This window comes from Lepus europaeus, chromosome 14, assembly GCF_033115175.1.
Source record: "Lepus europaeus isolate LE1 chromosome 14, mLepTim1.pri, whole genome shotgun sequence".
Lineage (NCBI taxonomy): Eukaryota > Metazoa > Chordata > Mammalia > Lagomorpha > Leporidae > Lepus > Lepus europaeus.
Window position 1 is genome coordinate 69912257 of NC_084840.1, and position 27434 is coordinate 69939690.

Consider the following 27434-nt stretch of genomic DNA (forward strand, 5'->3'; position numbering starts at 1 on the left):
AGAGAGAGAGGTCTTCCATCCACTGGTTCACTCTCCAAATGGCTGAAACAGCCAAAGCTGGGCTGATTCAAAGCCAGGAGTCAGGAGCCAGGAGCTTCTTCCAGGTCTCCCACATGGGTGCAGGGGCCCAAGGACTTGGGCCATCTTCTACTGCTTTCCCAGGCCATAGCAGAGAGCTGGATGGGAAGAGGAGCAGCCAAGACTAGAACTGGTGCCCATATGGGATGCTGGTGCTGCAGAAGGAGGCTTTTTACCTGGTTCACCGTAGTGCCGGCACCAAAGAGGCATCTTAACCTGTGCACCAAATGCTCATCCCACCCACGATGGTTTTCATTACTTTTCACACTTGTCTTCACAGCACTATGCACAGTAAGAATATGAGGTCTGGAAGAACAGAGACTTCACCTGTCTTGTAATGTCCTTGTGTAGCCAGTACCTAATAGTTACATTATGCTTTGTTGAATGGATGAATAAATGCAATAAACTGTCATTGCCCAATACTGGTGCATCTGTGCTTTCAAATATATAAAATACATAGTTTGTGTAGATATTTTCGAAGTAAAATTAAATTCAGGTAAAACTCATCAGAAGTTTCTCTAGGGCTTGATGAAGATGGCACAGTAGGAGACAGCAGTGAACTGGGGTAGCAGTGCAGGTGTTCATTCAGTTCCTGCCACCGTGACCTCTGAGACACTGCCCTTCTAGAAAACACACGAGAGACATGAGCTGTCTGGAGCCCATGGACTCCAAGGAGCTGCCCCTGACGGAAGAGCAGAGGGGGCCTGGGAGGAGCCAGGCCCTTCCACCTTGTCTGGAGTGGCTTTGTGTATATTTGCTTTGTAGTAGGGGGTTTCACGGCCTGAACAGAAAGCCTGCTTTTTTTTTCCCCTACAAGTCTTAGTGCCGTGGAATTGGAAGAGTATGAAGGTCATGTTTAGCTCAGTCACTCTGACAGTAGTGCAGTCATTCAGAGGCTAGTGTTTCTTCCTCATTCTGTCCTCCCCACCCCACAAAAGGCCATTGAATTTCTTTTCCGGGAGAATTGTGTGAGGATAAATAAGGAAACTTTCATCACTGAGACTGTGAGCTACTGCAACACAAAGACCATGTCTATGTGCTTGTCACTGACGTCCCATTGTTTGGCACAGTGCCTGAGGCAGCGCAATGGACAAATGGGGGATTTGAGGAGAACAAAACTGGTTTTTAAGTGGCAGTATCTTGTTTTGTAATAACAGGTGAAAAACATATGGAACTCCTATAAGTGAATCCGTTCCTTTTTTCAAGGTGGCGTTTACTGGATATATATATATATTGTAATGAACAATTTTTTTACACTCTGTTTACTAAGTGACCAATTTGTTATGCCTTTCCTCAATTCCTCATGAACGTTCTGTTAATTATTTGAAACCTAAAGCTACCCGATTTGTCTTTTTAAAATTTTTTTTTATTATTACATTTAAATTAGGATATTTTTAGAATGTCAGCTTTCAGACAAAAAGCACATTTTTCTTTTTATCAGAAAATTTTACTATGGGAGATAGTTAAGATGAGGATAATAATAATCTATTTATAGGACAACTTTGAGACCGTAGTTGGTCAGCAGTTGACTTTTATATTTGGCAGAATGCTTGAAAAAGTTTTACTGAGATTCTAAAACCATTTCAGTTGAGGTGTGTTAAAGTGAGAACTACTTAAACTGCAGATGATGTTAGAGATAAAAATATCGGTTTTGCATTATTGAAAAAGCTTGTACCATATGCTTTTACAAAATGTATGGCATATGATAGAGTTGTATGAACCTTACCTGTACGTTTTCACGCACACACTGGCTATGAGATTTTGAGATTTAATATCAATATCTCTTAAAAAATACTTCTCATCAGCTCTAAAATTGTGTGATGTAGAGATATGTGGTGTAAAAGGCACTTGAAAGAGGTTGTGGGGAAAATGGAATGAAAAGCAAATTTATTTTGGTGCAAAGAGTTTTTGAAATCTATGCATAGTTTTCCATAAAACACATTTCTATGAAGTTTTTAAAGACAGCTTGTGTGTGTTCTTCGGGGCATGTGTGAGAAGTGTGCAGTTATTAGTAATGGGCTTCTTACGTTGGATGCAGTCTACTCGTGCCTTTGATTTACGTGTGCACGTATCTTTCCTTAGGTAAAGAGGATGAGTATCCAAAGAAGCCTCTGGGGCAGCTTCCGCCGGAAGTTCAGTCTGGCGGCCTGACTCAGCTGAGTAACGGACAGAGGAGCGTCGGCAGGCCCAGTCCCCACACCAGCGGCAGGAGAGAAAGCGGAGCGTCGCCCTCCAAGAAGCACGAGCACTCCCCGCACCACCCGAGCAGAACCGGGACGCCGGAAAGAGGCAGGCAGCCGAGGCGGAAGTCGGTAGACGAGGACAGCAAAAAGCTGAAAGATGAGGCCGAGTTTCCAAAAAAGCTTCCTTCGGCCCCGCAGGACAGTTCCCAGCACTATAACCACGCGACTGCTAACCAGAATAGCAATGCCACTTCGAATGTCAGGAAGGAGTTTGTGCCCAAATGGAAGAAGCCGTCAGACACGGCCGCCCTGGAGAGAACTGCGCAGTACGTCTTGGAAGGACACGGCAGGGCAGCGCACCCCACCCTCCCGGTCACCGCGCCCAACGGGAGGCAGAAGATCAAGGGCTTGGACGCCGAGGACGGCAAGCGCGGCTCCACCGCCTCGCAGTATGATAACGTCCCTGGGACGGAACATGAGGCCGGAGCTGCTGTGGAGGGTGCTCTGGAGAGAGCTTACTCTCAGAGCCCCCGGGACGCCGGCTACCCCAGCAGTCCGAGAAAGCACGCGGAGCCCAGCCCCAGTCCCTCCAAGGTAGCCAGCAGGTTTGCTTTGAAAGCGCCGCCTCCCGGGCACGCCAGGTGCCCGTCCCAGCTGGAAGGGGAGGAGCGCAGGCCAGTGCCCCCACCGTCTTACAGCAACCCCCCTGTCTACCACGGGAGTTCGCCGGAACACACGCCCGCTGCTCGGAGCAGCTTCGCGTCCCCACCGTTCAGCCCTGGGGCTCAGGGGAACCCTTCCCGGAGGCCGCACGGCTCCACTCTGTCCGTGGGGTTTTCCCCTGAGAAGGCCCACGGCCGGCCCGCGCCCGTCGTCCTGCCGTCTAGTCGCATTGAAGTCCTTCCTGCTGAGACTGGTGCCGGGGGCTACTCGGGCAGGGCAGGGTCACCAAAGAACGGAACGTTCCTCATTCCTCCCGTGGATTATTTGCCAGACCACAGGAAGTGGTCCGAAGTGGGTTACAGGTACAGACCTGACACGCACGGCCCATCGTGGCCTCCGGACGCCAGCCGTAGCCACTTGAGCGGTTTCCCGAAATACCCCGCCTTGCAGCACGTGCCCTTCCAGGACCACGACCTGCCCGCAGTCTCCGTCGACAGCCCAGTGCGGTACAGAACCTCGCCAGCTGTCGAGGACGCCAGCCCGTCCAGGTATCAGTATTCAGGGCCCTCGCCGCCAGCCTACCACTACAGAAACCGGGACGGGCTTTCTGTTCAAGAATCAGTATTGCTGTGAGACCGTTATCCGCCCTCGCTCAAGACAACTGAACAGAACCCGTATGAAATCCACGTTGCTAGATCGATGATTGCCAAAGCAGTATTTTCTACTATTGTAAACAACTCGCACAGTTCTGCTGTATGTTAGTAACAAAAAATATACAGAAATGTTTTCATCCCCATGTAGATGCGCTTAAGAGGAGCATTTTAAATTGCATCACCACTGAACCTGGAAACAGCAATAGCGTTTAGGGGTGCACGCACAATAATCACTCGTTCCTCAGTTCCATTGATATCTTCCTCCAAAACCTGAGCGTTTTTACTCTTATTGGCCCATTCTATTTTGACTAATGTTACGAAGCACTGAACAACTAGAATAGATATTTTTTAAGCTCTATGTAGTAAAACATCTTTTAATAGTTATAGGCATCGATGCATACGTATTTGGACACAGAACTGAAAAAAACATTTTTAAAATGTGCTTTTAATCGAGATCCCTGAAATAAGCCGTTGTTCGTCTTCTCGTTAAATTGTCTCTTAGTCCAGTTTCCCCCATTTCCTCAATCCAGGTCCTGACTTGACTGGAGAGTCTATGCTGACTTGGTTAGCGCAGCAGCTCACAGAGTGCTTATCATTCACCTTCAGTGGCCGCCCTTTTCTTTATCAATCTGAAAATTAAAGACTTCGGAGTGAAAGGATAGCCATTTAATGGTGCTTAAAATTAAGGCAGTTAACGTAAGTTTATGGCCAAAGGTGCAGCACTCAGAGCATCCACTTCCCGAGGCAGGTCGTAGTGTGTGTGTGCCCCTTGCTCTGGTCTGACTCCTGCAAAGCTCTGAGCAGACTCCAGAGCTCCCCTGGGGACGCCTCCACCAGGTCATCCTTTACTGATGACCTGGCACCCACGTGGACAGCAGGATAGCAGCTAGGTTCCTTCTCGCTTCTGCCCCTTAACTCCATGCGGGGGCACACGAGATCTTTCTCTGCCCATCTTTCTGTATAGAAGTGGATATCATCAGACGTATCCATGTTCAAATTGTTTTTCAAAAATCCTAATTATTAGGAGCCTAGAATTTTGATCTTTAAAAAAAAAATGATATGACTTTCATACTTTCAAAATTCTTTTTTCTGCTTCAGAGAAAAAAAATTCAAGTTCATGGAGCGTGGGAAGCAGGGATGTTTTTAAAAATATTGTTATACTAAAGTTACCAAGATACTGGCAAAGTTTTGGGGATTCCCACAAAGCACGGCCTTGTGTTTAATCAGAGAGCTTGTTTTCCACATTTCTTTGCTCACATTTGAATAGTGGAGAATTAGAAAACCTAACATTGCTGGTTCTTCCTGTTGCAAGCTGGGGCTTTAAGCTTTCAAGGTACAAAAATATGTCTTTTAAAATCAAAGTAATATTGGTTTAGCTAGTGAATGTGACAGTGATTTTTATGTATATAATGAGTCTAATGTAATTTTAATCAACAGTAATAATGTTATTAAATGTCAAAACAAATTCAAGTGTATTAAAGCTAAACACTACACTGATGCTAAACAAAATCCTGATAAAATAATGGGGCTCTTGATTTAGATCATGTGGAAGCTAAGAAATAAATGTATATAAAGATGTAGTGAGGATATTACTTCCAGTGTTTAACCTCTGATTCTGTGATGTGTAATAAAACCAAGCTGTACAATTTAGTTGATGATGGCAGCATCTGAGCTGCTCCAAAAATATATATATCAACAGTGGTAAATACTGTAGATTTTTATATATATATATGCCAAATATATATATACACACACACGCACTATTTTCCTATGTTATCTATGACATTTTTTATCTGTATACTTTTTGGATGTGATTGTTTTTAACATGCTAAAAGTAATAAGTGCATTTTGTTTTGTGTCTTTGTGTGCATTTTTTTTAAATTATAGCAGAAGTGTAGAGTCAATGATCCTTCTGAGGCTAATTCTCTTCTAATTTAGTAGACGTTGCTTGGTGTTGACCTGCGTTACTTTACCTGTTACGTGTTCATTAATTATCTATGTTGCATGATTATTAATTATCATTAAGATTGTAATTAGAACTACACACCTTTGTTTTATTTAATATGAGATTATTGTTAGCACTAAGGTATTATTTCCAATTCTTCCCGTTATAAAATGTAGCCCTCGTTTTTTAAGTAAGAAACTTTAATTTGAAATTATTTTGCCAGAATACAATTTATTCTTTCAAATTTATTTTTTAATAAAGGGTAATGAAATTATGATAAAAGAGGAAATAATATTGGTAAAGTGGATCAAAATATATTTATGAAAACCATAGTTGGTAAGGATTTCGATGGCGTGGAGACTACTCTAGCCACGTGTGCTTGGTGTAGATATTTTGCTATGATTCACCATAGTTTTGTCTAACAAATACTTTGATATAGTTTTTATTTTATTTTTTATATTTAACTTAAAAAGTTAAAGAGACCCAGAGTCTCAACAGGTTTTAAAATGTTGACTGCTTTTCAGGTGTTTATATTTTTTAAAGTTTTTTTTTATGGAAGGCTTTTTTAAAAATTCAGATATCTCAAAATATCAGTCGCAGAATGTTTCTTGAAAGGATGAAGAGAATCAATAGGAGCTTTCTGGAGAAGAGTAATAGGTGTTTACAGACGTGGTTGTTTACCTGTATTTTCCCATTTTAAGAATGGTCAATGCTAAATGCTGTCACACGCTGTGTGTCTGTTAAGCAGGCCTCTGCAGTTATGTTGCAAACACAGAAACCAGAAACCATACCTAGTCAGTACTTTGCTGAGATCCTATTTACTTTTCACTTTTTTTTCCCTTAAGATTTATTTATTATTTATTCGAAGGTCAGTGAGAAAGAGGGAGAAAGATATCTCCCATCTGCTGGTGCAGTTGCCAAATGGCCACAACAGCCTGGGCTGGGCCAAGCCAAAGCCAGGAGCCAGAAGCTCTGTCAGGTTCTCCTACGTGGGTGCAGGGGCCCGAGTGCGTAGGTCATCTGCTGCTGCCCACCCAGGCGTGTTAACAGGGAGCTGGATCAGAAGTGGAGCAGCCGGGGAGTGGTGCTCCCATAGGGGATGCCGGTGTGGGCTTAACCTGCTGCGCCCCAAGGCCAGCCACTGTGTCCTCTTCGCTTTGATGATCCAAGAAAAACGTGCCATGTCTACAAGTGGGGGTTTGTTCACAGCCGGCCTAAGCTGTGTCTTCTAGAAATAAGGTGATTCTGGTTGCCTTTTAGAATCACAACTTTAATTTGGTGTGCACTTGACTGTGGTTGTACATCTTAATCTTACTCAAATTATGATTTGGGGACTTTTAAACAAATTTTAATAACTTTTAATTGTGTTTGTTTAATAAGAATAATGCATATTGATCAGATGAATTTCTTTTAAGACCCAAAGTAGACTGGGACAGGGGAATCCATTTCGGTTTTTCAAGCATTTATGCATTTCACTTCCAGGAGGATTTCTAGTTGTCTGTAAATCACAACATAACTGCCACCATTCTATATGAGAAAAAGGGAACCATTTAGGATTTCCTAAGAGTGGGCCTTGCCTTTTGGCTGTTCTTTAGAAATGTCTGGTGAACTTCTGCTGGTGTACCCACCCCAGACCGCTTAAATCAGCACATCTGGGATGGACCCGGGGCGTAGGGTGATCGTGCTGTTCCCCTGTGAACTAAAGGTGGGTCACTACAGAATTCCCCTGAGAGTGATTGTTTCATGTTCCCCCGTGGGCTATCGGAAATGCTGAACAGATCGGGAGTTTCAGAATTTAGAAACACTGATGTCCCAAAGGTTCGAAGAAATCCCACTGCAAAGATGCACGTTGCTGGCTGGCTTTGTGTCGAGGACCACTGGCGGTGAGGACTCTGAATGACTTCCTGGGGGGAAGTGATGTCACCCCATGTATTTTCTCTTTGGCTACTTAACAAGGCTACTTCACGGCCTTGTTAAGATTTCCATTTTCCCAGGCTACCTGTGTCTCATTTTCGTAAACGATAAGCTTAAAAACATCCCGGCTGTTTAGCAGGCTAAGCGCATTTTAGGACCTGAGAAAATGCTGACTGGTCCGCGTTTGGCTTAGTCAGCATCTTACTGAGCATCTGGCATGGAGGACTGTGCTGAGTTCCGGCTTCAAGATGCACGTCAGGTTTTGTAATCAGCGCGTCTCCGTGCAGTGTTGGAGCTAGGCACAGGCTGTCCCTGGAGGCACACTAAGGCAAACTGTGAACCGACCTTGAGGGACTTGGGGAAGCCTTGTGAGGGTCGCTGACCATGAAAGAACTAACGTAGTGGACAGACGAAAGGGATCATTGGGGGTGGCGATTCTCCACTCTGATGTGGGGTGTGGGGGATGGGGTAGAGGGCTGAGAGAGGTTCCAGATCGGGAGGGTCTTGCATGCAGCTAATCTTGATCCTCATCCTAGGCAGGTTCTGCGGGGGGGCTTTGTTTCCATTTCCCGTGTGGCCCCTCCAGGCTGTGGAGGTCCAGTTTGAGGAAGAAGCCTGGAAGTGGTTGGAAAGACAGGAGGCTGTGGCAAGTGTTTGAGCAAAAGGTGGTACAGCCCTGAACGCCAGGGAAGAAGTCTTGGAAGGAAAGATGTTTAATTAGAGAACTAACTACTACATGAAATTGTCTTAACAGTTACATGAGCGTAAGCCTAATAAGAAAACTAGCTAACACTTAATGATCGCTGTGTGGCTGGCACTGTTCATGGAATCCTCACAATGGCAGAGTGTCCGCTCAGGTAATGCCCACTTTACAGGTGAGGAAACTAAGACACAAAGTTGAATACTTCCTGAGTGAAGCAGCTGGTATGAGGACTCGAATCCAGAGCCTGTTCTTGCCTCCCTCTCCCTGTATGGAGTTAAGGAGGCGTGAATTTGTCTGTCATCGTAACATTGATCTGTACTGAGTTTATACTGAGGTGATTTTTTAGTGAATTTCAGAGCTGTGCAAACCGTCCCGAGCAATTTGAGAATCCCTCTGTCAGAGGGAGCGAGCTTGTATCCGATTGCTGTCAAACCTATTCCCCCTCCCAGCCTCAAGCAGCCAACAGTCCACATTCTGTCCTGGTGTCTCTTTTCTGGACTTCTCACACGAACAGCATCACACAGGATTCCGTGTTTTCCATCTGGCTTCTTTTGGTTCAGCAGCAGAGCTCTCTGAGGCTTGTCCATGTTGTGGTCTGTGTCAGTAATTCCCTTTTTCTTGCTGAGTAGTACTCCATGGGATGGTTAGGCCACGTTTTGTGTATTCATTCACCAGTGGATAGCCATGTGGATCGTTTGCTTGTGCTCCTTTGATCACTTGTGTACAAGCCTTTGTGTGGGATGTATGTTTAACTGTTTAAGAAAGTGTCAGGCTATTTCCCAAAACTGTTGTGCATTTCCACCAGAAATAGGAGAATTCTGGTTCGCCACGTCTTCTCCAGCACTTGTGCTTATCTGTCCTGTGTTGTTCAGAGCCAGCCTTAGGGTTGTGAAATGTGGCCAGTGATGCGGAACAACTTCTCATGTGCTTGTGAGCAATGTGTGTATCTTCTCTGGTGAAATACCGATTTAAATACTCTGCTTAATTTTATTGACGAGTAAGAGGTCTTAGTATAATGTGGGTACAGACATAAGACACGATCTGTGAGTGTTTTCTCCCAATCTGTGACTTGCCTTTTCAGTTTCTTAATCCTGTCTTTTGAAGTGCAAATTTTGAATTTTAATGAAGTCCAACTTAATAGTTTGTTGTTGTCACATGGATTGTCCTTTGAATACTCTTTCTGCCTAACTCGAGACCATAAAGATTTTCTCGCAGGTTTTACTCTGGAAATTTTTTCATGGTTCTCACTAAGTTTGGGCCTGTAAGCCATTTTGAATTAATTTTTATATGTCTTACAAGGTAACTGTATGTAAATTCCTGTGTGTATGGCCTCAGCACCATGTATTACAATGTTTTTTCCTACTGTGCTTCTGTCAGAAGTCATTGGAACATACTTGATTATGGTGAGAGGTTATTTAGGTTTTGAAACTGGGCACTGTGTTTCCCAACAGCGTCGGTTTTCAGGATTGTTCTGTTACGGGGTTCTTCACGCTTCTGTGTAGACTGTAGGATCTGCTTAGCAGTTTCTGCAAAAAGAAAGTCCACCAGGACTTTGGTGGGATTGTTTTGAATCTGTGTCATTTTTTAAAGATTTATTTGTTTATTGAGAGACAGAGTTAGAGAGAGGGAGAGACAGAGATGTTCCATCCACTGGTTCACTCCCCCAGATGGCCGCAACAGCCAGAGCTGAGCCAATCGGGAGCCAGGAGCCAGGAGCTTCTTCTGGGTCTCCCATGTGGGTAACAGGGGCCCAGGGACTTGGGCCATCTTCTACTGCTATCCTAGGCTATTAGCAGGGAGCAGGACCGGAAGTGGAGCAGCCGGGCCTGGAACCTGTGCCACAGGCGGGAGCTTAACCTACTACGCCACAGCGCTGGCCCCAGCTCTGTTTATTTTGATCCTTATTTTTTTTGTAGTTTCAGTGTGTGCCTTGCACTTCATTTGTTAAACTCCTTCCTGTGTTACGCTCTTGGCCACTGGGCTGCTTGCTTTGATGCCTGTGCTCTGAAATGTGGAGTCTGCTGTCCAGGGCAGACAGAGTCAAGGTGGATCTCCCCGGCCCCCCGCCCGGGCCGGAGGGTGGGGGGCGGGGCTGCCGTCGGGTCACATGAGTTCTGGAGAAGGAGCTGGTGTAGTGTCAGTAGGAAAGCGATTGCTGTTTTGACATGGGGATTGACAGGTGGTGCTGTCAGACAGGCAGTTGGCCATGCCGCAGAGGGATCTGGGAGTCGCCAGCATGAAGGAGTTGAGTGAAGCCTCGAGACGCCTGGCCCGGGGAGGTGAGCAAGCCGAGGGCCCAGGGGACTGCTGCTGAGAGCAGAAATTGCCTGAAACTGGTAAAGACGGTTTGCAGTTATCAGCCAGATGTGCACCTGCAAGTAATTTCAGTCAGTAGAGTTTTCGGAAGGAGAGTGAAAACAGTGTCCCCGTACATTTGTCAGTCTGGTCCAGTGGACTGGGGGTTGCTGTAAATACATTTAAGAGGTGCCAGAGGGGCCAGCATTGGGGCAGGCTGAGTTAATGAACTACCACCTGCCGTGCTGGCATCCCATACGGGTGCTGGTTCAAGTCCCGGCTGCTCCACTTCCCATCCAGCTCCCTGCTAATGTGCCTGGGAAAGCAGCAGAGCACGGACCAAGTGCTTGGGCCCCTGCACCCACGTGGGAGACCTGGATGGAGTTTCTCGCTCCTGGCTTTGGCCTGGTCCAGCCCTGGGTGTTTTAGCCGTTTGAGGAGTGAACCAGCAGATGCAAAACTCTCTCTCTCTCTCTCTCCCCCTCTGTCTCTCTCTCTCTCTTTCTCTTTTCCTCTCTCGTTGCTCTGCCTTTCAAGTAAATAAAAACAAATGTTTAAATGAAAACAGAGGAGCCAGAGGGAAGGAACCTAGGAGCCCTGGCAGCTGTGGATGGAATCTGTGCTGTTCGAGTGCCTGGTGCTTGGGTTAGAACTCTGGCCTTGAACTTTGCACCTGCAGCCAAGCCCTGTTCTAGGTTCTGGCGAAACCGCGCTCCCTTTTATGAGGTTTATTGCATGGGGTGCGAGGAGTGAATGAGCTGGTGTGTGTGTGGTGCCCAGCACAGCATCATCCCCACAGTCAGGTTGAATGTCATCTGTTAGTCACATGCCACCCCAGTGCCAGGTCTCAGCGGCCGAGAAGGATGTGGCCCTGTCCTCACGGAGCAGAGGGAGGGTGGTGAGGAGCACGGAGGTGAAGAGGTGAGAGTGTGCAGGGGACGTGCAGGAGAGACAGCGCGGTTGGGATGGTTCGGGAGATGGTTGGTGCCATGGCTGCAGGAGGGATCAGCCGCAAGAAACACTGCAGGTACCGGCCGAAGCTTTGCCGTCGGGAGCTTTGCCGTCATCTGGTGTCATTCCTGGGGCCGCCGCGAGATGGCCGCAGTCTCGGGCACAGCGGGAAGTGACGCTCAGCTACTGAGCAGTGGCTGCAGGGAGGCAAGGGGCCAGTGAGGGCTTTGGAGGAGGGGTGCGTGTATCTGGGAAGATAATGTTAGAGAGACCCACCTGACTCCAGAATTCTCCAATACTTCTACCGTCATCCCTTGCCTGTGCTGGTTTGTTACTTTCTGTTTCTGTAAGTATTAAAACACCAATTACTAAACTTTGTGTAATACAGACTTTTCACTTCGTGAGGAAGCAGATGACGGTAATCGGAACATAAAGCAGGCAGCGTGGAGACAATCGTACCACCTTGCTACACAGATATTTCAGTTTTGCCACCGCACACACAGAGATGTGATTGAGAAATGGCATGGCTGCAGGGATGCAGAAGTGAGCGTTTCTGTAAGCTCAACCCGAGTCAGCAGTGGACTGTGGCTCCCAGCTCAGCCAAGTCCACCGCAGTGAGTGCCGCGGCTCTGCCACAGAGGCCTGGCCAGGATCTGAGCAGGTCCCTGGGCCCGCTGGGGCTGGGTCTCTGATGGGTGCCCTGGACGTCCGAGGAGAGCAGAGTTGGAACTGGGTTCTGCTCCCAAGACGATGGAGACTGCATCCCTACCCTCGGCACATGCTAGGGGCCATGGTGCCCTGTGCTGGGAGCAGTCTGGCAGGGAAAGTGGACAACATCATGGTGGCCCAGGTCTCTGGCGGGACCCGAGTGCCAAGCCTGGAGATAACTGGAGAGGAAGGACGTGGCTTGAAGTGGACATGCTGGGGGGTGCAGCCATGAGAATGAACAGGGACACTGGCTGGTCGCCCTGACCGATGGGGCAGCCGTTGGAGGACCGCACAGGGCAAGGAGCAGAAGCAGAGGTTGACACGGCCAGAGTTGCTCCCATGGAAAACGCCACTGAGGAGAGTGACCCTGGGAAAGGAAGAACAATGGCGGCCCTGCACTTTGTCGGTTTGGTAGAGCAGGCTGGGCAGTGCAGCCTGCACTTGGCTCTGACCTTGCTACTTGGTAGCACTGTGACCTTGGGCAAAGCATATCCCCTTTCCAGGCCTCACCTTTCTTAGGTGTATATTATGGTGGGCATGAGAGAAAGCAGAGTGGGGATGATAGAAGTGGGGCATCTCGGCCATGGTGCCAATGAGAATCATGTGGGCAGGCATCCAGGTCACACCAGACCACTGAAACCAAAATCTCTCGGGTTAAGGCCCGGAATTGGGTTTGGCTGGTTTTTGAAGCTGGACACCGATATGGCCCAACATTTCATGGTTCACTGATCTGATCCTTCCCCGGAATGCACCTGTGTAGGAATCTACTGTGGGCTGTCAGAGTCCCGAGCTCCAAACCCTGGCTGCGAGACCACCAAGGGGCAGCCTCTGCTAACAGGCAGTGTTCTGACCCATACAGAAGGAAAGAAGGTGTCGCTCCGCGTTTGTTTATCCTTTTAGCTCCCACATCCATCTCCAGCAACTACCAAGAAGCCACTGTGATTTTGTTTAGGGGTTTTCATGTCGGAATGAACACAGACTAGGAAAAGAACTTAGAAGGGAACCTCAGCTTTTACACTAACCTTGCTGGACCTGTCTCATGAACAAGATGTGGGAGTGAGGCCTTCCCTGCAGGGTGGTTTTTTGTTGTTTTGTTTTTGAAAGGGAGTGTGGGGAACCGCAGGCTGGCCACCTGTGGGAACCTCCTCTACACGGTTTGCAGCAATCGGTGGACCACAAGGCCTACGAAAACAACCAGGTGAAACAGATGAAACAGAATGGACTCTGCATAAACAACTAGGAAGAACCAGGTGAAACAGATGAACTTTTGACCTGAGGCTATACGCGCCCTTTCATCTGATTGGACGATATCAGCATAAAGGGACATTGGGATCTGGGCGGGCCGGCGGCCGCCTCTTCTCTTTTCTCCTCTCTCCACTTTCCTTTTGCCCCCACAAGTAAAAGTTCCTTGAGAACCGATGAACAGTGACCGTGTCGTGACTGCGTTGGACCCTCGCTGGCGAGGGTCCGACAAATGGTGCTGTGACTCGGATAGACCGGTCGCTGGAAGCAGGAGAAAAAAAAAATTAGAAAGTGCATACACAGGAATCTAGGCGGGTGATAGAAAAAGCCTAGGATTGGTACCGCGGAAAAAAGGAATAACAATGGGAAACACTCCCCCGACAATCAAGTTGTCTTTGAAAAAAGTAGCAGGGACGCTCGTGAAAGCAAAAAAGTAGCAAAAAAGTAGCGAGGACGCCCGTGAAAGCGGGCCGCTGTAAAGCGATGAGTTAGAACAGGAACAATGGCGTAGGGTCGGAAGATAATTGAGAGCAGCAGAGAAATCGCCTGAAGTCCTTAGGCTATGGCAACTGATCGACCAAGCTCTCCGTAATGACTCGGAGGAAATAGCAGCCCTCTTAGATGAAGGGGCTGACTTACTAGAGGAAACGCAGAGAGAATCTCAATCTGGGAGCCTAGATGGAGACAAAGAGGACGGAGACAGAGGACCAACATGGGTCGGGACAGAGAGATAGAGGATGAGAGACCCCTTCCTTCTGCACCCCCCTATGCGAACCAAGACTCTCCCCCCTCCAGAGAACTCCTTCACAAGAGAGACAAAAGGCGGGGGCTTCACTCCGGAACCTCAAGAAAAACGGGCAGGAGGACGAGGCACTCCCCCCAAGTGGGAAGAATATCACCACATAAATCAGGCTTTCCCTGTGATAGTGGACACCCAGGGCAACTGGGGATGGACCCCCCTGGACCATAAATTGTTGAAGGAATTAGAACAATCAGTACAATTATATGGACCACATGCTAACTTTACTAAAACGGTCCTAGATAACATAGGCACCAATGGACTAGTCCCAGAGGACGGGAGGAACTTAGCTAAGGCAGTGCTTGGTGGGGGAGACTTCCTCCTCTGGTCCGCGGCTTACAGAGAGCTCGCGAGGGCTCAGGCCCATGCTAACGCTAGGAACGGTCAGCCAGCCTGGAACGAGGATATGCTAAATGGGGAAGGAGCTTTTAATGACGAACATGCCCAGGCTAGTTGCCCTAATGAGGTTTTGATGCAAGTGAGAGAACTAGCTCGGAGGGCGTGGAAGGTCATCCCAAGGAAGGGGGAAATCAGACACAGCTTATCCAAGATTACACAAGGCCCAACAGAGCCCTATGGTGATTTTGTGAACAGATTGATGGAGGCTGCCGGCAATATCTTTGAGACCATGGATGAGGCTATGCCTTTAGTCCGAAGGTTAGCCTATGAACAAGCAAATAAAACCTGCCGTGAGGCTCTAAGACCCTGGCAGCACAAGGACATTCCCACCTTTCTAAAAATCTGTAGGGATGTCATGGATGAAGTAGCCTCGGGAGAGCACGCAGCAGTTGCCATGGCCAAAATTATACGCAATAACGGGCTAGGACAAAGATGTTTTAAGTGTGGAAAAGGTCACATGAAAAGGGAATGTACAGAACAGAGACAATTGGGACGCCAACCAGTGAAGGACTTCTGAAAATTTACCTGCTAAAAAACTAGGATCTAGGGAACTCTAGTAAAACAGTTCCTGGAAATTGGGCCGAAACTATGAGTCAAGGGCAGGCAGCTGCAGTTTGAGATAAGGCACCAGATAAAGGCATGGGAAGCACCCAACCGCCCCTTATCTGTAGGTCCCGGCAGACGGCAAAAGTATGCAGGGTATTTACTGCACGCCCCCGCCCTGCTTGCTTGGGAAACTGCCCGAACTGCCCCCTTCCTTAGCCCCTTACCCAGTAACCATTAACATATCCAATGAAATTGTAACACGACTAAATATGCTAATGTTGTGGTTTAAAGCTTTAAATACCCTGAAAAACTGATGTTCGCGGCTGCTCTCTCTGCACTACACTAGAGGGTGCTATTGAGACAGCCCATTTGCAAATGAAATAAACTTCCTCTTGTTATTACAGCGGTTGTTGGAGTGGAGGTCGTGTTTCTGGGGTCCGGTCAATTTGTGGGACGCCTGCTTAAGGGGTCTTACATTTCTTGGGGGCTCGTCCGGGATTTGGAACCCCAGATCCACCCTCCATCTCCCAACCGGAGGTAAGTCTTTTCTGTTCCGTGTATTTTTGTGTGTTTTATTGTTTGTCTGTACGGGCGATAGAGCGTCCGGGCGATAGAGCGCCGAAAGAGTGGGAAGCCAGTAGTAGGCAGGACAGACGTGTCCGGACCCCTGGCTTCAGCCGTGGGGGGACGCCCCCAACGGTGTATTGGGGGGAAGGGAAGGACTTTGTCTCCCTCCTCCCCCGGGGAAAGGCTGATAGAGCGGCCGACCCCATCTGAAGTTTTGTTTCAGTTTTGTTTCGTCTGGGAAAGGCTGATAGAGCGGCCGACCTCATCTGAAGTTTTTGTTTCAGTTTTGTTCTGTTCTGTTGTCGCGCGCAGTGTCTCTGTTTATCTTGTGATTGTGTTCTGTGTTACGGTTTACTTGCCTTTTGTCATTAACATGGGACAGGGACTAACTTTGAGCCTTGGCTGGACTGCGCACTCAGCTCTCTGCGTCTTTGCTGGGCCGCCCGCCTGGCCTGGTCGGGTGTGGCCTCTCCGCTCGAGCCTCCCTCCTTCCTCCTCCCCCGAGTCTCTCAGGCTCTGTCTGGAGAGGTGCCCATCCATCCTTACAGATGTCCCTTCCTAATAAACCTTGCTGTTTTGCCTCCCGCTGCTCTCTGTCTCACGCCTGAATTCTTTCTTGCGCGAAGACAAGAACCCTGCAACTTTGAGAAGACATCGGAGGTCAGTATTCCTTCCCTCAAGCGGGACTGGATCTGTGGAAGTGACCGTTGAGTGTCCGGCACCCCACAGCTCTCCGAGAACGCGGAGTCCCCCCGGCCACGGCTTAGCTACGGCCGAAACTCCAGAGGGATTGTAAGGAACGGGAGGGCGATTAGGAAGGCTTATGGTAGCTTTGGTACATCTTAAAGTTTTTGTGAGCTATTACTGTTGCTGGGCTTTGATTGTCTGAGGACTGAATCTGGAAAGGAGCTCAAGTTAACTATCTGTTTTAATTGACTGTTTGCAGTAGTCCTAATTGATCTGGCTTTGGCTAAATTATAGGAGGTTCCCAGCACTCTTGGTGAAATGGCGCACCTACCCAACCCCACGGCCAGTCCTGCCAGGCCCCGGTGTGCGCAGTTTTCCCTGTAAATGGGGGACCACAGCCTTTCTCTGCACTCTATTCCAGTCCACGTGGCCTGCTGCACCCAGGCAGGCATAGCCAGATATCCCTATGGAAAGCGCCCCCCCCCCCAGGGCTGCTTTTTTTTTCCTCTCCTGGAGGAATTTCCAATTCAATACTACTGCTGGCCTTACCTAAGGGAGCCAGAACCTTAAGCCATTAACCCTTTCCAACCTGATGGGTTTTTCTCTTTGCAGTTAATGGAAGCCTAAGCAATGGTTCATATGCTGATGTCTAGTTCTTTTCTGTGCTGCTGTCCCTGACTTATCTGATGAGATAAGTGCCTTGAAGGTTTCACGTTTTTCTATTGCCATTATGAGTCTTAATTGGGAAAACTGCAACGCAAAGTTGTTTATGTTGTTTATCTGTTTTCAGTGTTTGAGTGATTACCCAACTGATCAGAAGTGTACTAATTGTTGGCTAAACCGCTTGACTCTGACAGCTTAAATTCTAAACCGAGTCTTCCAACTTTGGGCTTCCAGTCGGATCCCTGGAACTCTCAAAGGATGAGACTCTAAAATTTGTTAAAGTAACAGCTGCTTGAGTCAATTCAGATTATGTGAAATGTATTAAAATGTTGTAAATGGTGTCAGACCTATGCTGTATTCATGTTTTTGCTTTCCAGCTAGAGTGGTCTTATAAAAATAAGAGTAAATTTGTGTGTATACAAGCCTTTATGTTGTTAACATTGGTTCAGAGAATTAAGTTAATGCCAAAGCCCTTCGGTTTGCTTGGTAGCTCACTTGCTCGGTTTTACACATGTCTTTGATATGCTTTAAACATGTTTCTCTTAACGATGAAGATCTTTTCAAAAGTTGTGTCCATGTTGGCTGTCCAGGAGGAGTTATTCTTATGTTACTTAAAAGCATGGAAATGTAATTTTGACTTTTAATTCAGATAATGGTGTGGTATTCATTAATAACTCGGTGTCTTAAGCCATCTAGGCATCAATGCTAAGCAAAATGTAAAAAAATAATATATTGTACTTTTCACATCTTGAATTCGATAAGAGAGATTGTTTAAGTTTGTTAACATGTATTCTCATAGATTGTCTATACATAACAATTCAAGACTATGTAAAAGTAACTACAGGTGTAAAGTTTCAGAAGGTGTAAGCAAGTCATAAAAAGTTTTAAAAGGTTTACAACTTTAAAATTGTTTAAGTTAAGTGCTAATGCCAAAATTACATTGACCTAAAGTTAAAGTCTGATCTTCTGTTACAACAATGAGGTTTTTAAAAAAAAAAATTGTGCACTAATGTTAGTAAATATCTGGAAATGGTCTAAGTCATAAATCTTGGAATCTGTTTTTGCAAAAACTGTAATGTCTATTTTAACAGTGTCTGCTTAATCGGTTGCTCTGCCATTTCTAGAGTTAGGTCCTGTAAGCTCTTTTTGACTCTGTTAAATAGTTCTAAATTATGTGAACCCTTATGTTTAAGGTTTTTATTTCTGGTTTATTCGACAAACAAGAAACATAGAATTCATGTTCTGCCAAAGTAATCTATTGTGTACTCTACTGTCTCTGTTAAGTTCAGATTAATGAAAAGTATTGTTAAGTATTATGATCAGATCTGGTTTAAAAGTGTAAAAATCACCCTGACTAATGAATGGCTATCATTTCAGGATGTTAAGGAATTTTATTTCGACCAGGTACTCTTAAGTTCTCTTGGCACCTTTAACAGACTTTCTGAAAATCAGAATTCTAAATTATCCGGACTTTTGACATCCCCAGAGGGCCCCTGGACATGTCAAAAGAGATATCTCTCATCTTGCAGAGATAATAACTAATCGGCTGTTTAGATTAAAAGTGGTGCCAAGATGTAAAATGATGCTAAACTTCAGCTATAAACGTGTTTCTTTCTAGCTGCTCCAGTCTCTGGCTCAGAAGCCAGATCCTTTAAAGAGGGACTGACGAAGTCTCTGTCCAGCTAATGCTGAACAACCAGGCATTGCTAGTTCAAATGTATTACTAGTTTAAATGTGGATCAAATGGGAGGTCTAGCCAAAAGGGAGAGAGTGTTCCAAAAGAGACTTGGAGACGATGGGAAATGGTTATGCGGCAGGTGCTAGAGAACCAGATTCCAGGAGTCCAAGAAAACTCTAGTGTCCACAGGCTACACGGTGAAAGCCCAGAAGCCCAGGAAGTCAGTCTGGAGACCCGACTCAGCTGCCTCACTTCTCCTCTTTTCTCTTCCAGAAGGGAAGTTACTACAGTTCTGCAGGACTCTCCACTGTGATGTACGGTTTGATCCCCTGACCTTATGTAAGGAATGGTTGACCTTTTCTGTAATAATGCCTGGCCACAGTATGGAGGACCAAACAGCATAGCCAAAATAAGAGGTTAAACTATAAAATAATGTGACAGCTAAATTAATTTTTCAGTGTACATGGTAAGTGGGCAGGACTCCCCTTTTAGACCAAATTGAGGGATGAATAAAAGGTTGTACTGATGACCTTAAAGTATGCAAGCAGGTCACCACAGTTGATCTTACCTAAAAGGTCATAGTTCTCCTCATGGGCACGGTCTTAACTCGCAGGAAAATACTAAGTGTCAGAATTTGCCCATGACCATAGTTTTTTAGCTCACCCTAATATTAAAAAAAAAATCAGGGTTGGGTTGAGCACCCCCTTGACTGACATAGAGGCTGCCTCCTTGGTCTATTTCATTAGAGACCAGGAGAACGAGGAGCAAGCTAGCAGCAGGAGCGATATAAGGATAGGCAACAGGCTAATCTATGGCTTTCTGCACGGTGATCTGCCGTCAAGGAGACCCAGCAAGGCCAGTGCACCCCAAACAGCACCTGTTGCTGATATAAGAAGCCAGGGCATTGGGCAAGCAGCTGTCGAGACAGAAACTGTCTTCTGTCAGCTCTGCCAAGAGCACAGCCACTGGACACGGAACTGCCCTGGGTGTCGAAGGACTCCTGGTTCAGAACCGCAGACCTTGTGGCCCCGAGCTAAAAAGCCTTTAGCTCTGCCCAGCCTCTGCCTAGATTCTAGCTCCAGCCACTGCTATTGAGGGGATGGCCTAGGGTCAGTGAAACGCAAGTTGCCTATTTGTACCAGCCTCCTATTAAAGCTCTCCTCCTAGTCTAGCCAGGTAATGCAAGTCAACAGGGTGCCTCCCTTAAAGGAGATTCACATCTCTTGCAATTCTCTTCCAGCACCCCCTGGATAGGTCTGGGCCTCACACACCCAGCCAGGCCTTAAACGTCTATCCAATAGTATTAAGCTTAGAGAAAGTCTTCCCTGCCAGTTCCTAAAAACAGGACTTTCAGTAACAGCTAACTCAGTCCTGCACCTATTCGGACAGGTCCTCACTGAGGACTTAAAGGGACTGTCTCTTGAGGGGGGGTGCACAATAATCCATAATGTAGATGATTAAATGTAAATAATTTGTAGTCTGTCTCCTTTCCCAGTCTGAGACTCTAGTCTAGAGTCTTAACTTCCTAGCAAAACTAGCTACTAGGTATCTGGAGGAAAACAAAGCATTGCTAGTCCATTAGAGTGTTAATTATTTAACCCTTATCCTCTCCCCTGGGGAGAGAAAACCAGCCCCAGAGAGGATATGGGCCATGCAGCAAATTCATGCCAGTTCCAGGGGAAAGTGGTCCCCTCCACTCCTGTACTGAGGCTATAGACTTGATCTGTGCCAACAGAAGGGACCTAAAAGACAGCCCCCTGACTAATGCAAATAAAGTTTGGTTTATAGATGGAAGCAGCTTTGTCAGACAGGACCTGCTGCTCAGGGTATGCAACAGTTACAACATGGCACGTTATTGAAACATGCTCTGCCCCCAGGAACTTTTGCTCAGCTAGCAGAACTGATTGCCTTAACCAGAGCTCTAGATCACACAAGGGATTTTTAAGGCATCTTCACTCTGCATGGAAACCTTAGTCTTCTGGTGAAGTAAGAAGAGCCAACCAGGCTCTATGGAAAACATCAAGTATAAAAATGTGTGCTTGGTAAGAAAGGTTCAAAAGGAAAGAGTGTTGTTGGTAAAAAGGGCTAAAAAGAAAAGAGCTTTTTAAATAAGAAAAGGACATGGTTTGTAAGAATGACTTTATCCTGATGGCTAGTTTACTCTAGACTGGAATGAAAATGGTAAAATGTTTAAAGTAAGTTAAAGAGGGTGTGTGAAAGTCACAAAAGGTTATAAAAAGAAAAAGTGTTAAACATACTAACTACTGCTCCAGGGGGTATCTGTGCCATGCTCCAGGAAAAATGTTGTCTCTGAGTCAATCAGACTGGACAGGTACAAACCCAAATTTGTACTTTTCCTGGACAATTCCAAACAGCTCCAGGACCAGGCCAAGCAGGGCTGGGATTTCTGGCCTAACATCTGGTCATGGAAATCTTGGCTATTTCCTCTCCTTGGCCCAATAACTTCTGTAATCTTGCTGCTTCTCTTTGGACTGTGTGTTTTTAATGCCCTTGTTCATTTTGTCTCTAGCAGACTAAGAGCTGTTAAACTCCAAATTGTCGTCAGATAAGGCTTCCAGCCCATCCCACTGGACGACCTGAGCAGCCCCCTGGACCGAGCAGCACAGCCTTTCTAAGGCTACTGTCACATACCATAAGACAGATAGCAAGGGGAAATACCCAAATCTCCCTCGACGCCCACATGCCAGCTTTGAAGAAGTTACAGAAGACAGAACTCCATCCATAATCCCAAAAATTTTGGGTATTCCTCTTGAGGGGAAATGTTAGGTAGGAAGTCAGTCATGAGCTTATGTGTGTGTGACAGGCCTAAAGAGAAGACAACTATATGCATCTGCATCTCAAACACCCCGCTCCCTTCCTTTGTTTCAGACCTTCAACAGAGGATATAACAGAGACAGGGGTTAAGGGGGATCCCTAAAATTTTAAGATTAAAATTGGCCAAAAACAAAAAGGGGGGAATGAAGGACTTCTGAAAATTTACCTGCTAAAAAACTAGGATCTAGGGAACTCTAGTAAAACAGTTCCTGGAAATTGGGCCGAAACTATGAGTCAAGGGCAGGCAGCTGCAGTTTGAGATAAGGCACCAGATAAAGGCATGGGAAGCACCCAACCGCCCCTTATCTGTAGGTCCCGGCAGACGGCAAAAGTATGCAGGGTATTTACTGCACGCCCCCGCCCTGCTTGCTTGGGAAACTGCCCGAACTGCCCCCTTCCTTAGCCCCTTACCCAGTAACCATTAACATATCCAATGAAATTGTAACACGACTAAATATGCTAATGTTGTGGTTTAAAGCTTTAAATACCCTGAAAAACTGATGTTCGCGGCTGCTCTCTCTGCACTACACTAGAGGGTGCTATTGAGACAGCCCATTTGCAAATGAAATAAACTTCCTCTTGTTATTACAGCGGTTGTTGGAGTGGAGGTCGTGTTTCTGGGGTCCGGTCAATTTGTGGGACGCCTGCTTAAGGGGTCTTACACCAGGACTGTGTCCTCGATGCGGTAAAGGCAACCATTGGGCAAATGAGTGCTATTCCAAGCAAGATAATGCAGGCAATCCGCTTCTATTGCCCACCAGATCAAGTGGCCAGAATAGTACATTCCAAAAAAAAGAGTGGCGGGCCCCCACACCCAGGGGCCCGAAAACTCAATGGGTGAGAGGACAAACCATGGGGGGAGTAGGACCGTCTCAAAAGAACCGGCAAGCGTTTACTGCACAGAGCTGCGAGCCACCAACTATTTAGTATTAACACCTCAAATGGGAATCCAGGCAATAGATGTGGAACCTCGGGAGCCCATGGATGATATCCACGGTTTAGGCGTTACTATAGGAAGGGCTACAAATTCATTAACGAGGCTTATTCAGTTGCCTTGCTCAAAGCTCAAAGTAATGTTCCAATCTACGAAGGGGATAGTGCAGCTGTTGCCATTGCAGCCCGTTGCTCAGCTGCTAATAATAAGCCTTGTAAAGGATACTAGAGGTAATCAAGGAAAGCATTTTGCAGCCCTCACTATGACTCTTGGCGAGTGCCCACTATGGACTCTTATTATCAAAGGAAAGGCAATCAAGGGGCTGTTAGATACGGGCGCAGATGTATTATCTCTGAACAAGACTGGCCTCCTTCATGGCCCCTCCAGGAAGGGGATAACACCTTGGTAGGATTGGGCACCACTGTTGCCCCATCCCGAAGCGCGCAAGTGCTAGACTGGAATGATCAAGAAGGCACCACAGACAAAGTACAACTTTAAGTGTGTGCTATCCCTGTAACTTTATGGGGGAGGGACGTCTTAGAGCAACTTCATTTGCAGACCTGTTGTTGGCAGCTCCGAGAAGACACCCTAGAAAGAGCGTTTACAGAAGGTTGAAGAACGCCTTAAAATCACGCAGATGCAAAGACGCCAGAGCTGTTTGCACGTGTCGGTGGACACGTTCTCTGGAATTGTGTCAGCCACGGCTCTAAACAAGGAACTCAACAGGTTATTCAACACTGTCTACAGTCCTTTGCCGCTTGGGGGGGGGGGTGCCCAAAATTATTAAATAATGGGCCAGCGTTCACTTCGGCCCGTTTTGCTACATTCTTAAAAGAATTCGGCATAAAGCACGTTACAGGTGTGCCCTATAATCCCAAAGGGCAGGCAATAATTGAACAGACTCACCTATACTTAAAAACTTTAATAAACAAAAAGGGGGAATAGGAGAATATGCGGTAGCTAATTGCGATGCATTGGCTATAGCTCTATATACTATAAATTTTTGAATAGGAAAAAGTGTGGCAAAACTGAGTTCATGGTGTTTAGTGATGTACTTGCAGTATTGTTTGAAGAATTGTTTTGTCTTAAGGGGAAAAAGATGTTGCACGTGATCTGTACTGCACCAAATCAGCAAAGTGAGCTGAGTTGGATATATTTGAAGGTATTTTGAAAGTTACGTTCAAGGCTAACACCTAAGCTTTGTGTAATGTAAATAAGAATGTTTTTGTATCAGTTTTTTCCTTTGTAAATGGCATTAACATTGTTACTTGAAGTATTGCTTAATCACTTTTGTTGTCCTGAGGACTTGAATTTCAAATTTCCTTACATTTCTCATACAAAAATCATAAATATCTGTAGTGGTCCGACAGGCTATCTTGCTATGTATCGCTCTGACCCTCAGCAACAGATATGGCTTGGCATGATGAAGCGGTAGCCAAAGATGGGTAATCACTGGCGAGTGCCCCTAGCAACCTAAGAAGCAGGTGGCACGTCACTGGGAACCTAAGACAGGCACAACTCCGTGCCATAAATAACAAAAAAGGGGGAGCTATGGGGAACCACAGGCTGGCCACCTGTGGGAACCTCCTCTACACGGTTTGCAGCAATCGGTCGACCCCAAGGCCTACGAAAACCAAGTGAAACAGATGAAACAGAATGGACTCTGCATAAACAACTAGGAAGAACCAGGTGAAACAGATGAACTTTCGACCTGAGGCTATACGCGCCCTTTCATCTGATTGGACGATATCAGCATAAAGGGACATTGGGATCTGGGCAGGCCAGCGCGGCCGCCTCTTCTCTTTTCTCTTCTCCCCACTTTTGCCCCCACAAGTAAAAGTTCCTTGAGAACCGATGAACAGTGACCGTGTCGTGACTGCGTTGGATCCTCGCTGACGAGGGTCCAACAGGGGGAAAGACAGACAAATCTGCCAACCACTAGTTTGCTCCCCAAATGCCCACAGTAGCCTAGGCTGGACTGGACCAAAGCCAGGAGCCTAGAACTCAGCCTGGGTCTCCCATGTGGGTGGCAGGGACAGAACTGCCTTGAGCCATCACCTGCTGCCTCCCAAGGTGCTCATTAGCAGGAAGCAGGGGTGTGACGTGGCAGGCAGAGCTGGGATTGTAATCCAGGTTCTCCACCATGGCGTGCGGGCATCCAAGGCTGTGGCTCAACCACTGCACCAAACAGCCGCCCCTCTACACAGGAGTTTTCCAACAGGCCCTGGAACACAGACACTCAACAAATGTGAGTGAGGAATCCAGATGTCTGTGTAGGGAGAAGGCTGATGACATTCACAGCTTAGAGGACTTTGTGCCCCCAGATGTAGCCCAGGCGGAGGATACTGAAGGAAGGGCACAGATAAGCACACAGTTAATAAGCCTGTCCTCTGTTCCCATTAAGTAGAGAAATTGACACGGTGATTGACAGAGGCCATTGACAAAAAGAATCGTGTGCGTGCCCGGCTAGGGAAAGGAAAATTACTTTCTAGCGAGGGACCGTTCTACCAGGATCAGACTGTATGGAGTGTCTTTGGCCCAGCAAGATTGCTTTTACAACCAGAAAGTTAAAAAAAAAAAATCTGTAAGAGGGTGTCAGTTGTCCCGTTGTTATACAGAAAAGCTGGAAACAGCCCGAATGTCTATCCTTGGAGGCCAGGTTAAATCACGTGGAAGAAGGCTGTTTGCCCTCTCCAAACACAGAGGTAGCTTGCTTGCTTGCTTTATTTTTTTTTTCTTTTTAAGATTTATTCATTTACTTGAGAAGCATAGTTACACAGAGAGAGAGAGAGAGATCTTGCATCTGCTGGTTCACTCCCCAAGTGGCTGCAACAGCCAGAGCTGCGCTGATCCAAAGCCAGGAGCTTCTTCCCAGTCTCCCATGCGGGTGCAGGGGCCAAGCTCTTGGGCCATCCTCCACTGCACTCCCAGGCCACAGCAGAGAGCTGGATCAGAGGTGGAGCAGCTAGGACTCGAACCAGTGCCCGTATGGGATGCTGACACCACAGGTAGATGCTTAATCTACTATACCACAGCGCCGGCCTCAGAGGTGGCTCTCTGTGTGCTTCCAAGGAGACAAAGTGATGCTTGCTAAGGAAAGGAGCTTCAGAGCATCAGGCAAGGTGTCCTGTGCAGACATCTCCATCTCCCCGCCTTGCCTCAGACCAGCGGGAAAGCACGGTGGTGGCAAAGGTGGGTTGGAGGTGGGAGTTGCTGACCGTGAGCTTGAGAACCACGAGCTGTCAGGAGGATCGTGAGAAGTTGTTTGCACGAAGTCTCTGAGGCCTTTTAGGACAAAGATTTTGGAGCTGATGGCCCCTGGGATGTGAGAAGCAGCCACAGTGAAAACACCAGGGGCCACCATTTAGGCAGCAAGCAAGCATCCGAGGCACTTTGGGACTTCAGTAAAGGCTGATCCTCGGCGGAGGGGCTCACACCGCTGGCCCCCTCCCCTGATAGTCTGACTCCATTACTGCTCTTTCTCCATCACATGGTAGGGGGAGGAAGCAGGGCCAAGAAACATAGGAGAGGTTCCTGGGCTCGGCCTTGGAAGATGAGAAGTCTCGCGGCTCCGAGACCCCCATGCAGAAGGGTGCTCTGTTGTTTTGGCCATGGAAGCCGAAGGTCAAAACGATGCTAATGAGTGAAGACTTGAGAAACAACAATAATTCTCAAATCCAAGAACCTCAGAAAGTCCAAGACCTCGAAATACCGAGGGGGCCTCAGATCAGATGCCTCATCATCTCTTCCTGCAGAATAAACCAACATTGGGCTCCAAGGCTGCTTTTTCAAAGGCTGTCGGGGAAGCGGCTCCATGCACTAGCATTTAAAGGAACCCTGGAGAAGTGTTCGTGTCAATACCAGCTCGATTGTGTGGTTTCTAGAAAATTAAATTCTCCAGCCAAACCAGATGCTAAGCCCCTGTCCAGGATCAATATACTATTAGATGCCCTGAAACTCATCAGCATCCGATAGCTATTCATTTCTGGATAGGATTTGGGAAAGAACTTCAGAGAAGGAGTGCAGGCTTGAGAAAGCTTTTGTGACACCAGATGGAGTGTGTGAGAGTCACCGGAGACCTGGAACAGGAGCTGTACAATATATTAAAAATCCGCCCTCCTCTGTACATTAAGTCTGAGATAAGCTGGGGAAGTGTAAGAAACAGGAACTTAATTAAAGCTGATATAAGAAATTATGACCAAAGCAGAGAAACCCAGCAGCTCTTTTACCATTAAGGAGTTCGTGGAAAGCAGGGGCAATGTTGGTATCCAGAATCCAGTCACCTGTACTGAGGACAAAGAGGCAAAAAAGACTCTGGCCTAACCAGACAAGTGCCCCCACATCGGGGGTGGGTGTCCAGGGACCCCCAGGACATCCTGGGTCACAGCCAGTGCCAGCAGCCTTAGCCGTGGGTCCCAAATGTCCCCAGTTCTTATTGGCATTGGACAGGAGGAGGAACAAGCCCAGGGTCCTCAGGAGACTTGCCCAAGTGCTCCCATGTTGGCAGGGACCAGAGCTGCCTTTCCCAATGCCTGCTCTGTCCCCAGGCAAGCTGAAGTCAGCAAACAGAAAGGAAGGAATGGACCCTGCATGGGGTGCACCTGCCCGCAGCCGTGGCCCCAACCCGAGTGCCCCCAAAGACGATAGCGAGCTGGGGAGAGTTAAAAGCAGCCAGCAAACGGAGCTGCCTGCACAAAAGCAACGGTGTTTGCGCCGGGTTCATATGTCCGCCCTGGACTCCTACGTAGACTGCTCCATGTCACCGTGTCTAAGGCCCTCATTGGACAAGAGTGTTATTGACCATCTACTAAGTGCCTGTAAGTGTCCATCAGAGCAAAATTAAGTGCTGTTCACTGCACTCTTAATAAGGAAACACCGGCTACCATCAGGGAAGCCTCAGTGACACTTGCTTGAGTCTTGCAGTCACTTTTTTTTTTAAGATTTATTTATTTGAGAGACAGAGAGGTCTTCCATCAGCTGGTTCACTCCCC

General features: G+C 47.1%; 1 protein-coding gene across 4 annotated transcripts in view; it reads left to right on the forward strand.

Annotated features, from left to right (window-relative positions):
• The window catches only part of USP6NL (USP6 N-terminal like), a 198524-nt gene extending 193101 nt beyond the window's left edge, over positions 1–5423 (forward strand). For all 4 annotated transcript variants that reach the window (XM_062210917.1, XM_062210916.1, XM_062210919.1 and 1 more), the window contains one exon: positions 2161–5423. In XM_062210917.1, the coding sequence (XP_062066901.1) occupies positions 2161–3557 (1397 nt within the window). In that variant the 3' untranslated portion in view covers positions 3558–5423. The remainder of the gene's footprint in view (positions 1–2160) is intronic.
• Positions 5424–27434: the final 22011 nt, after the last annotated feature.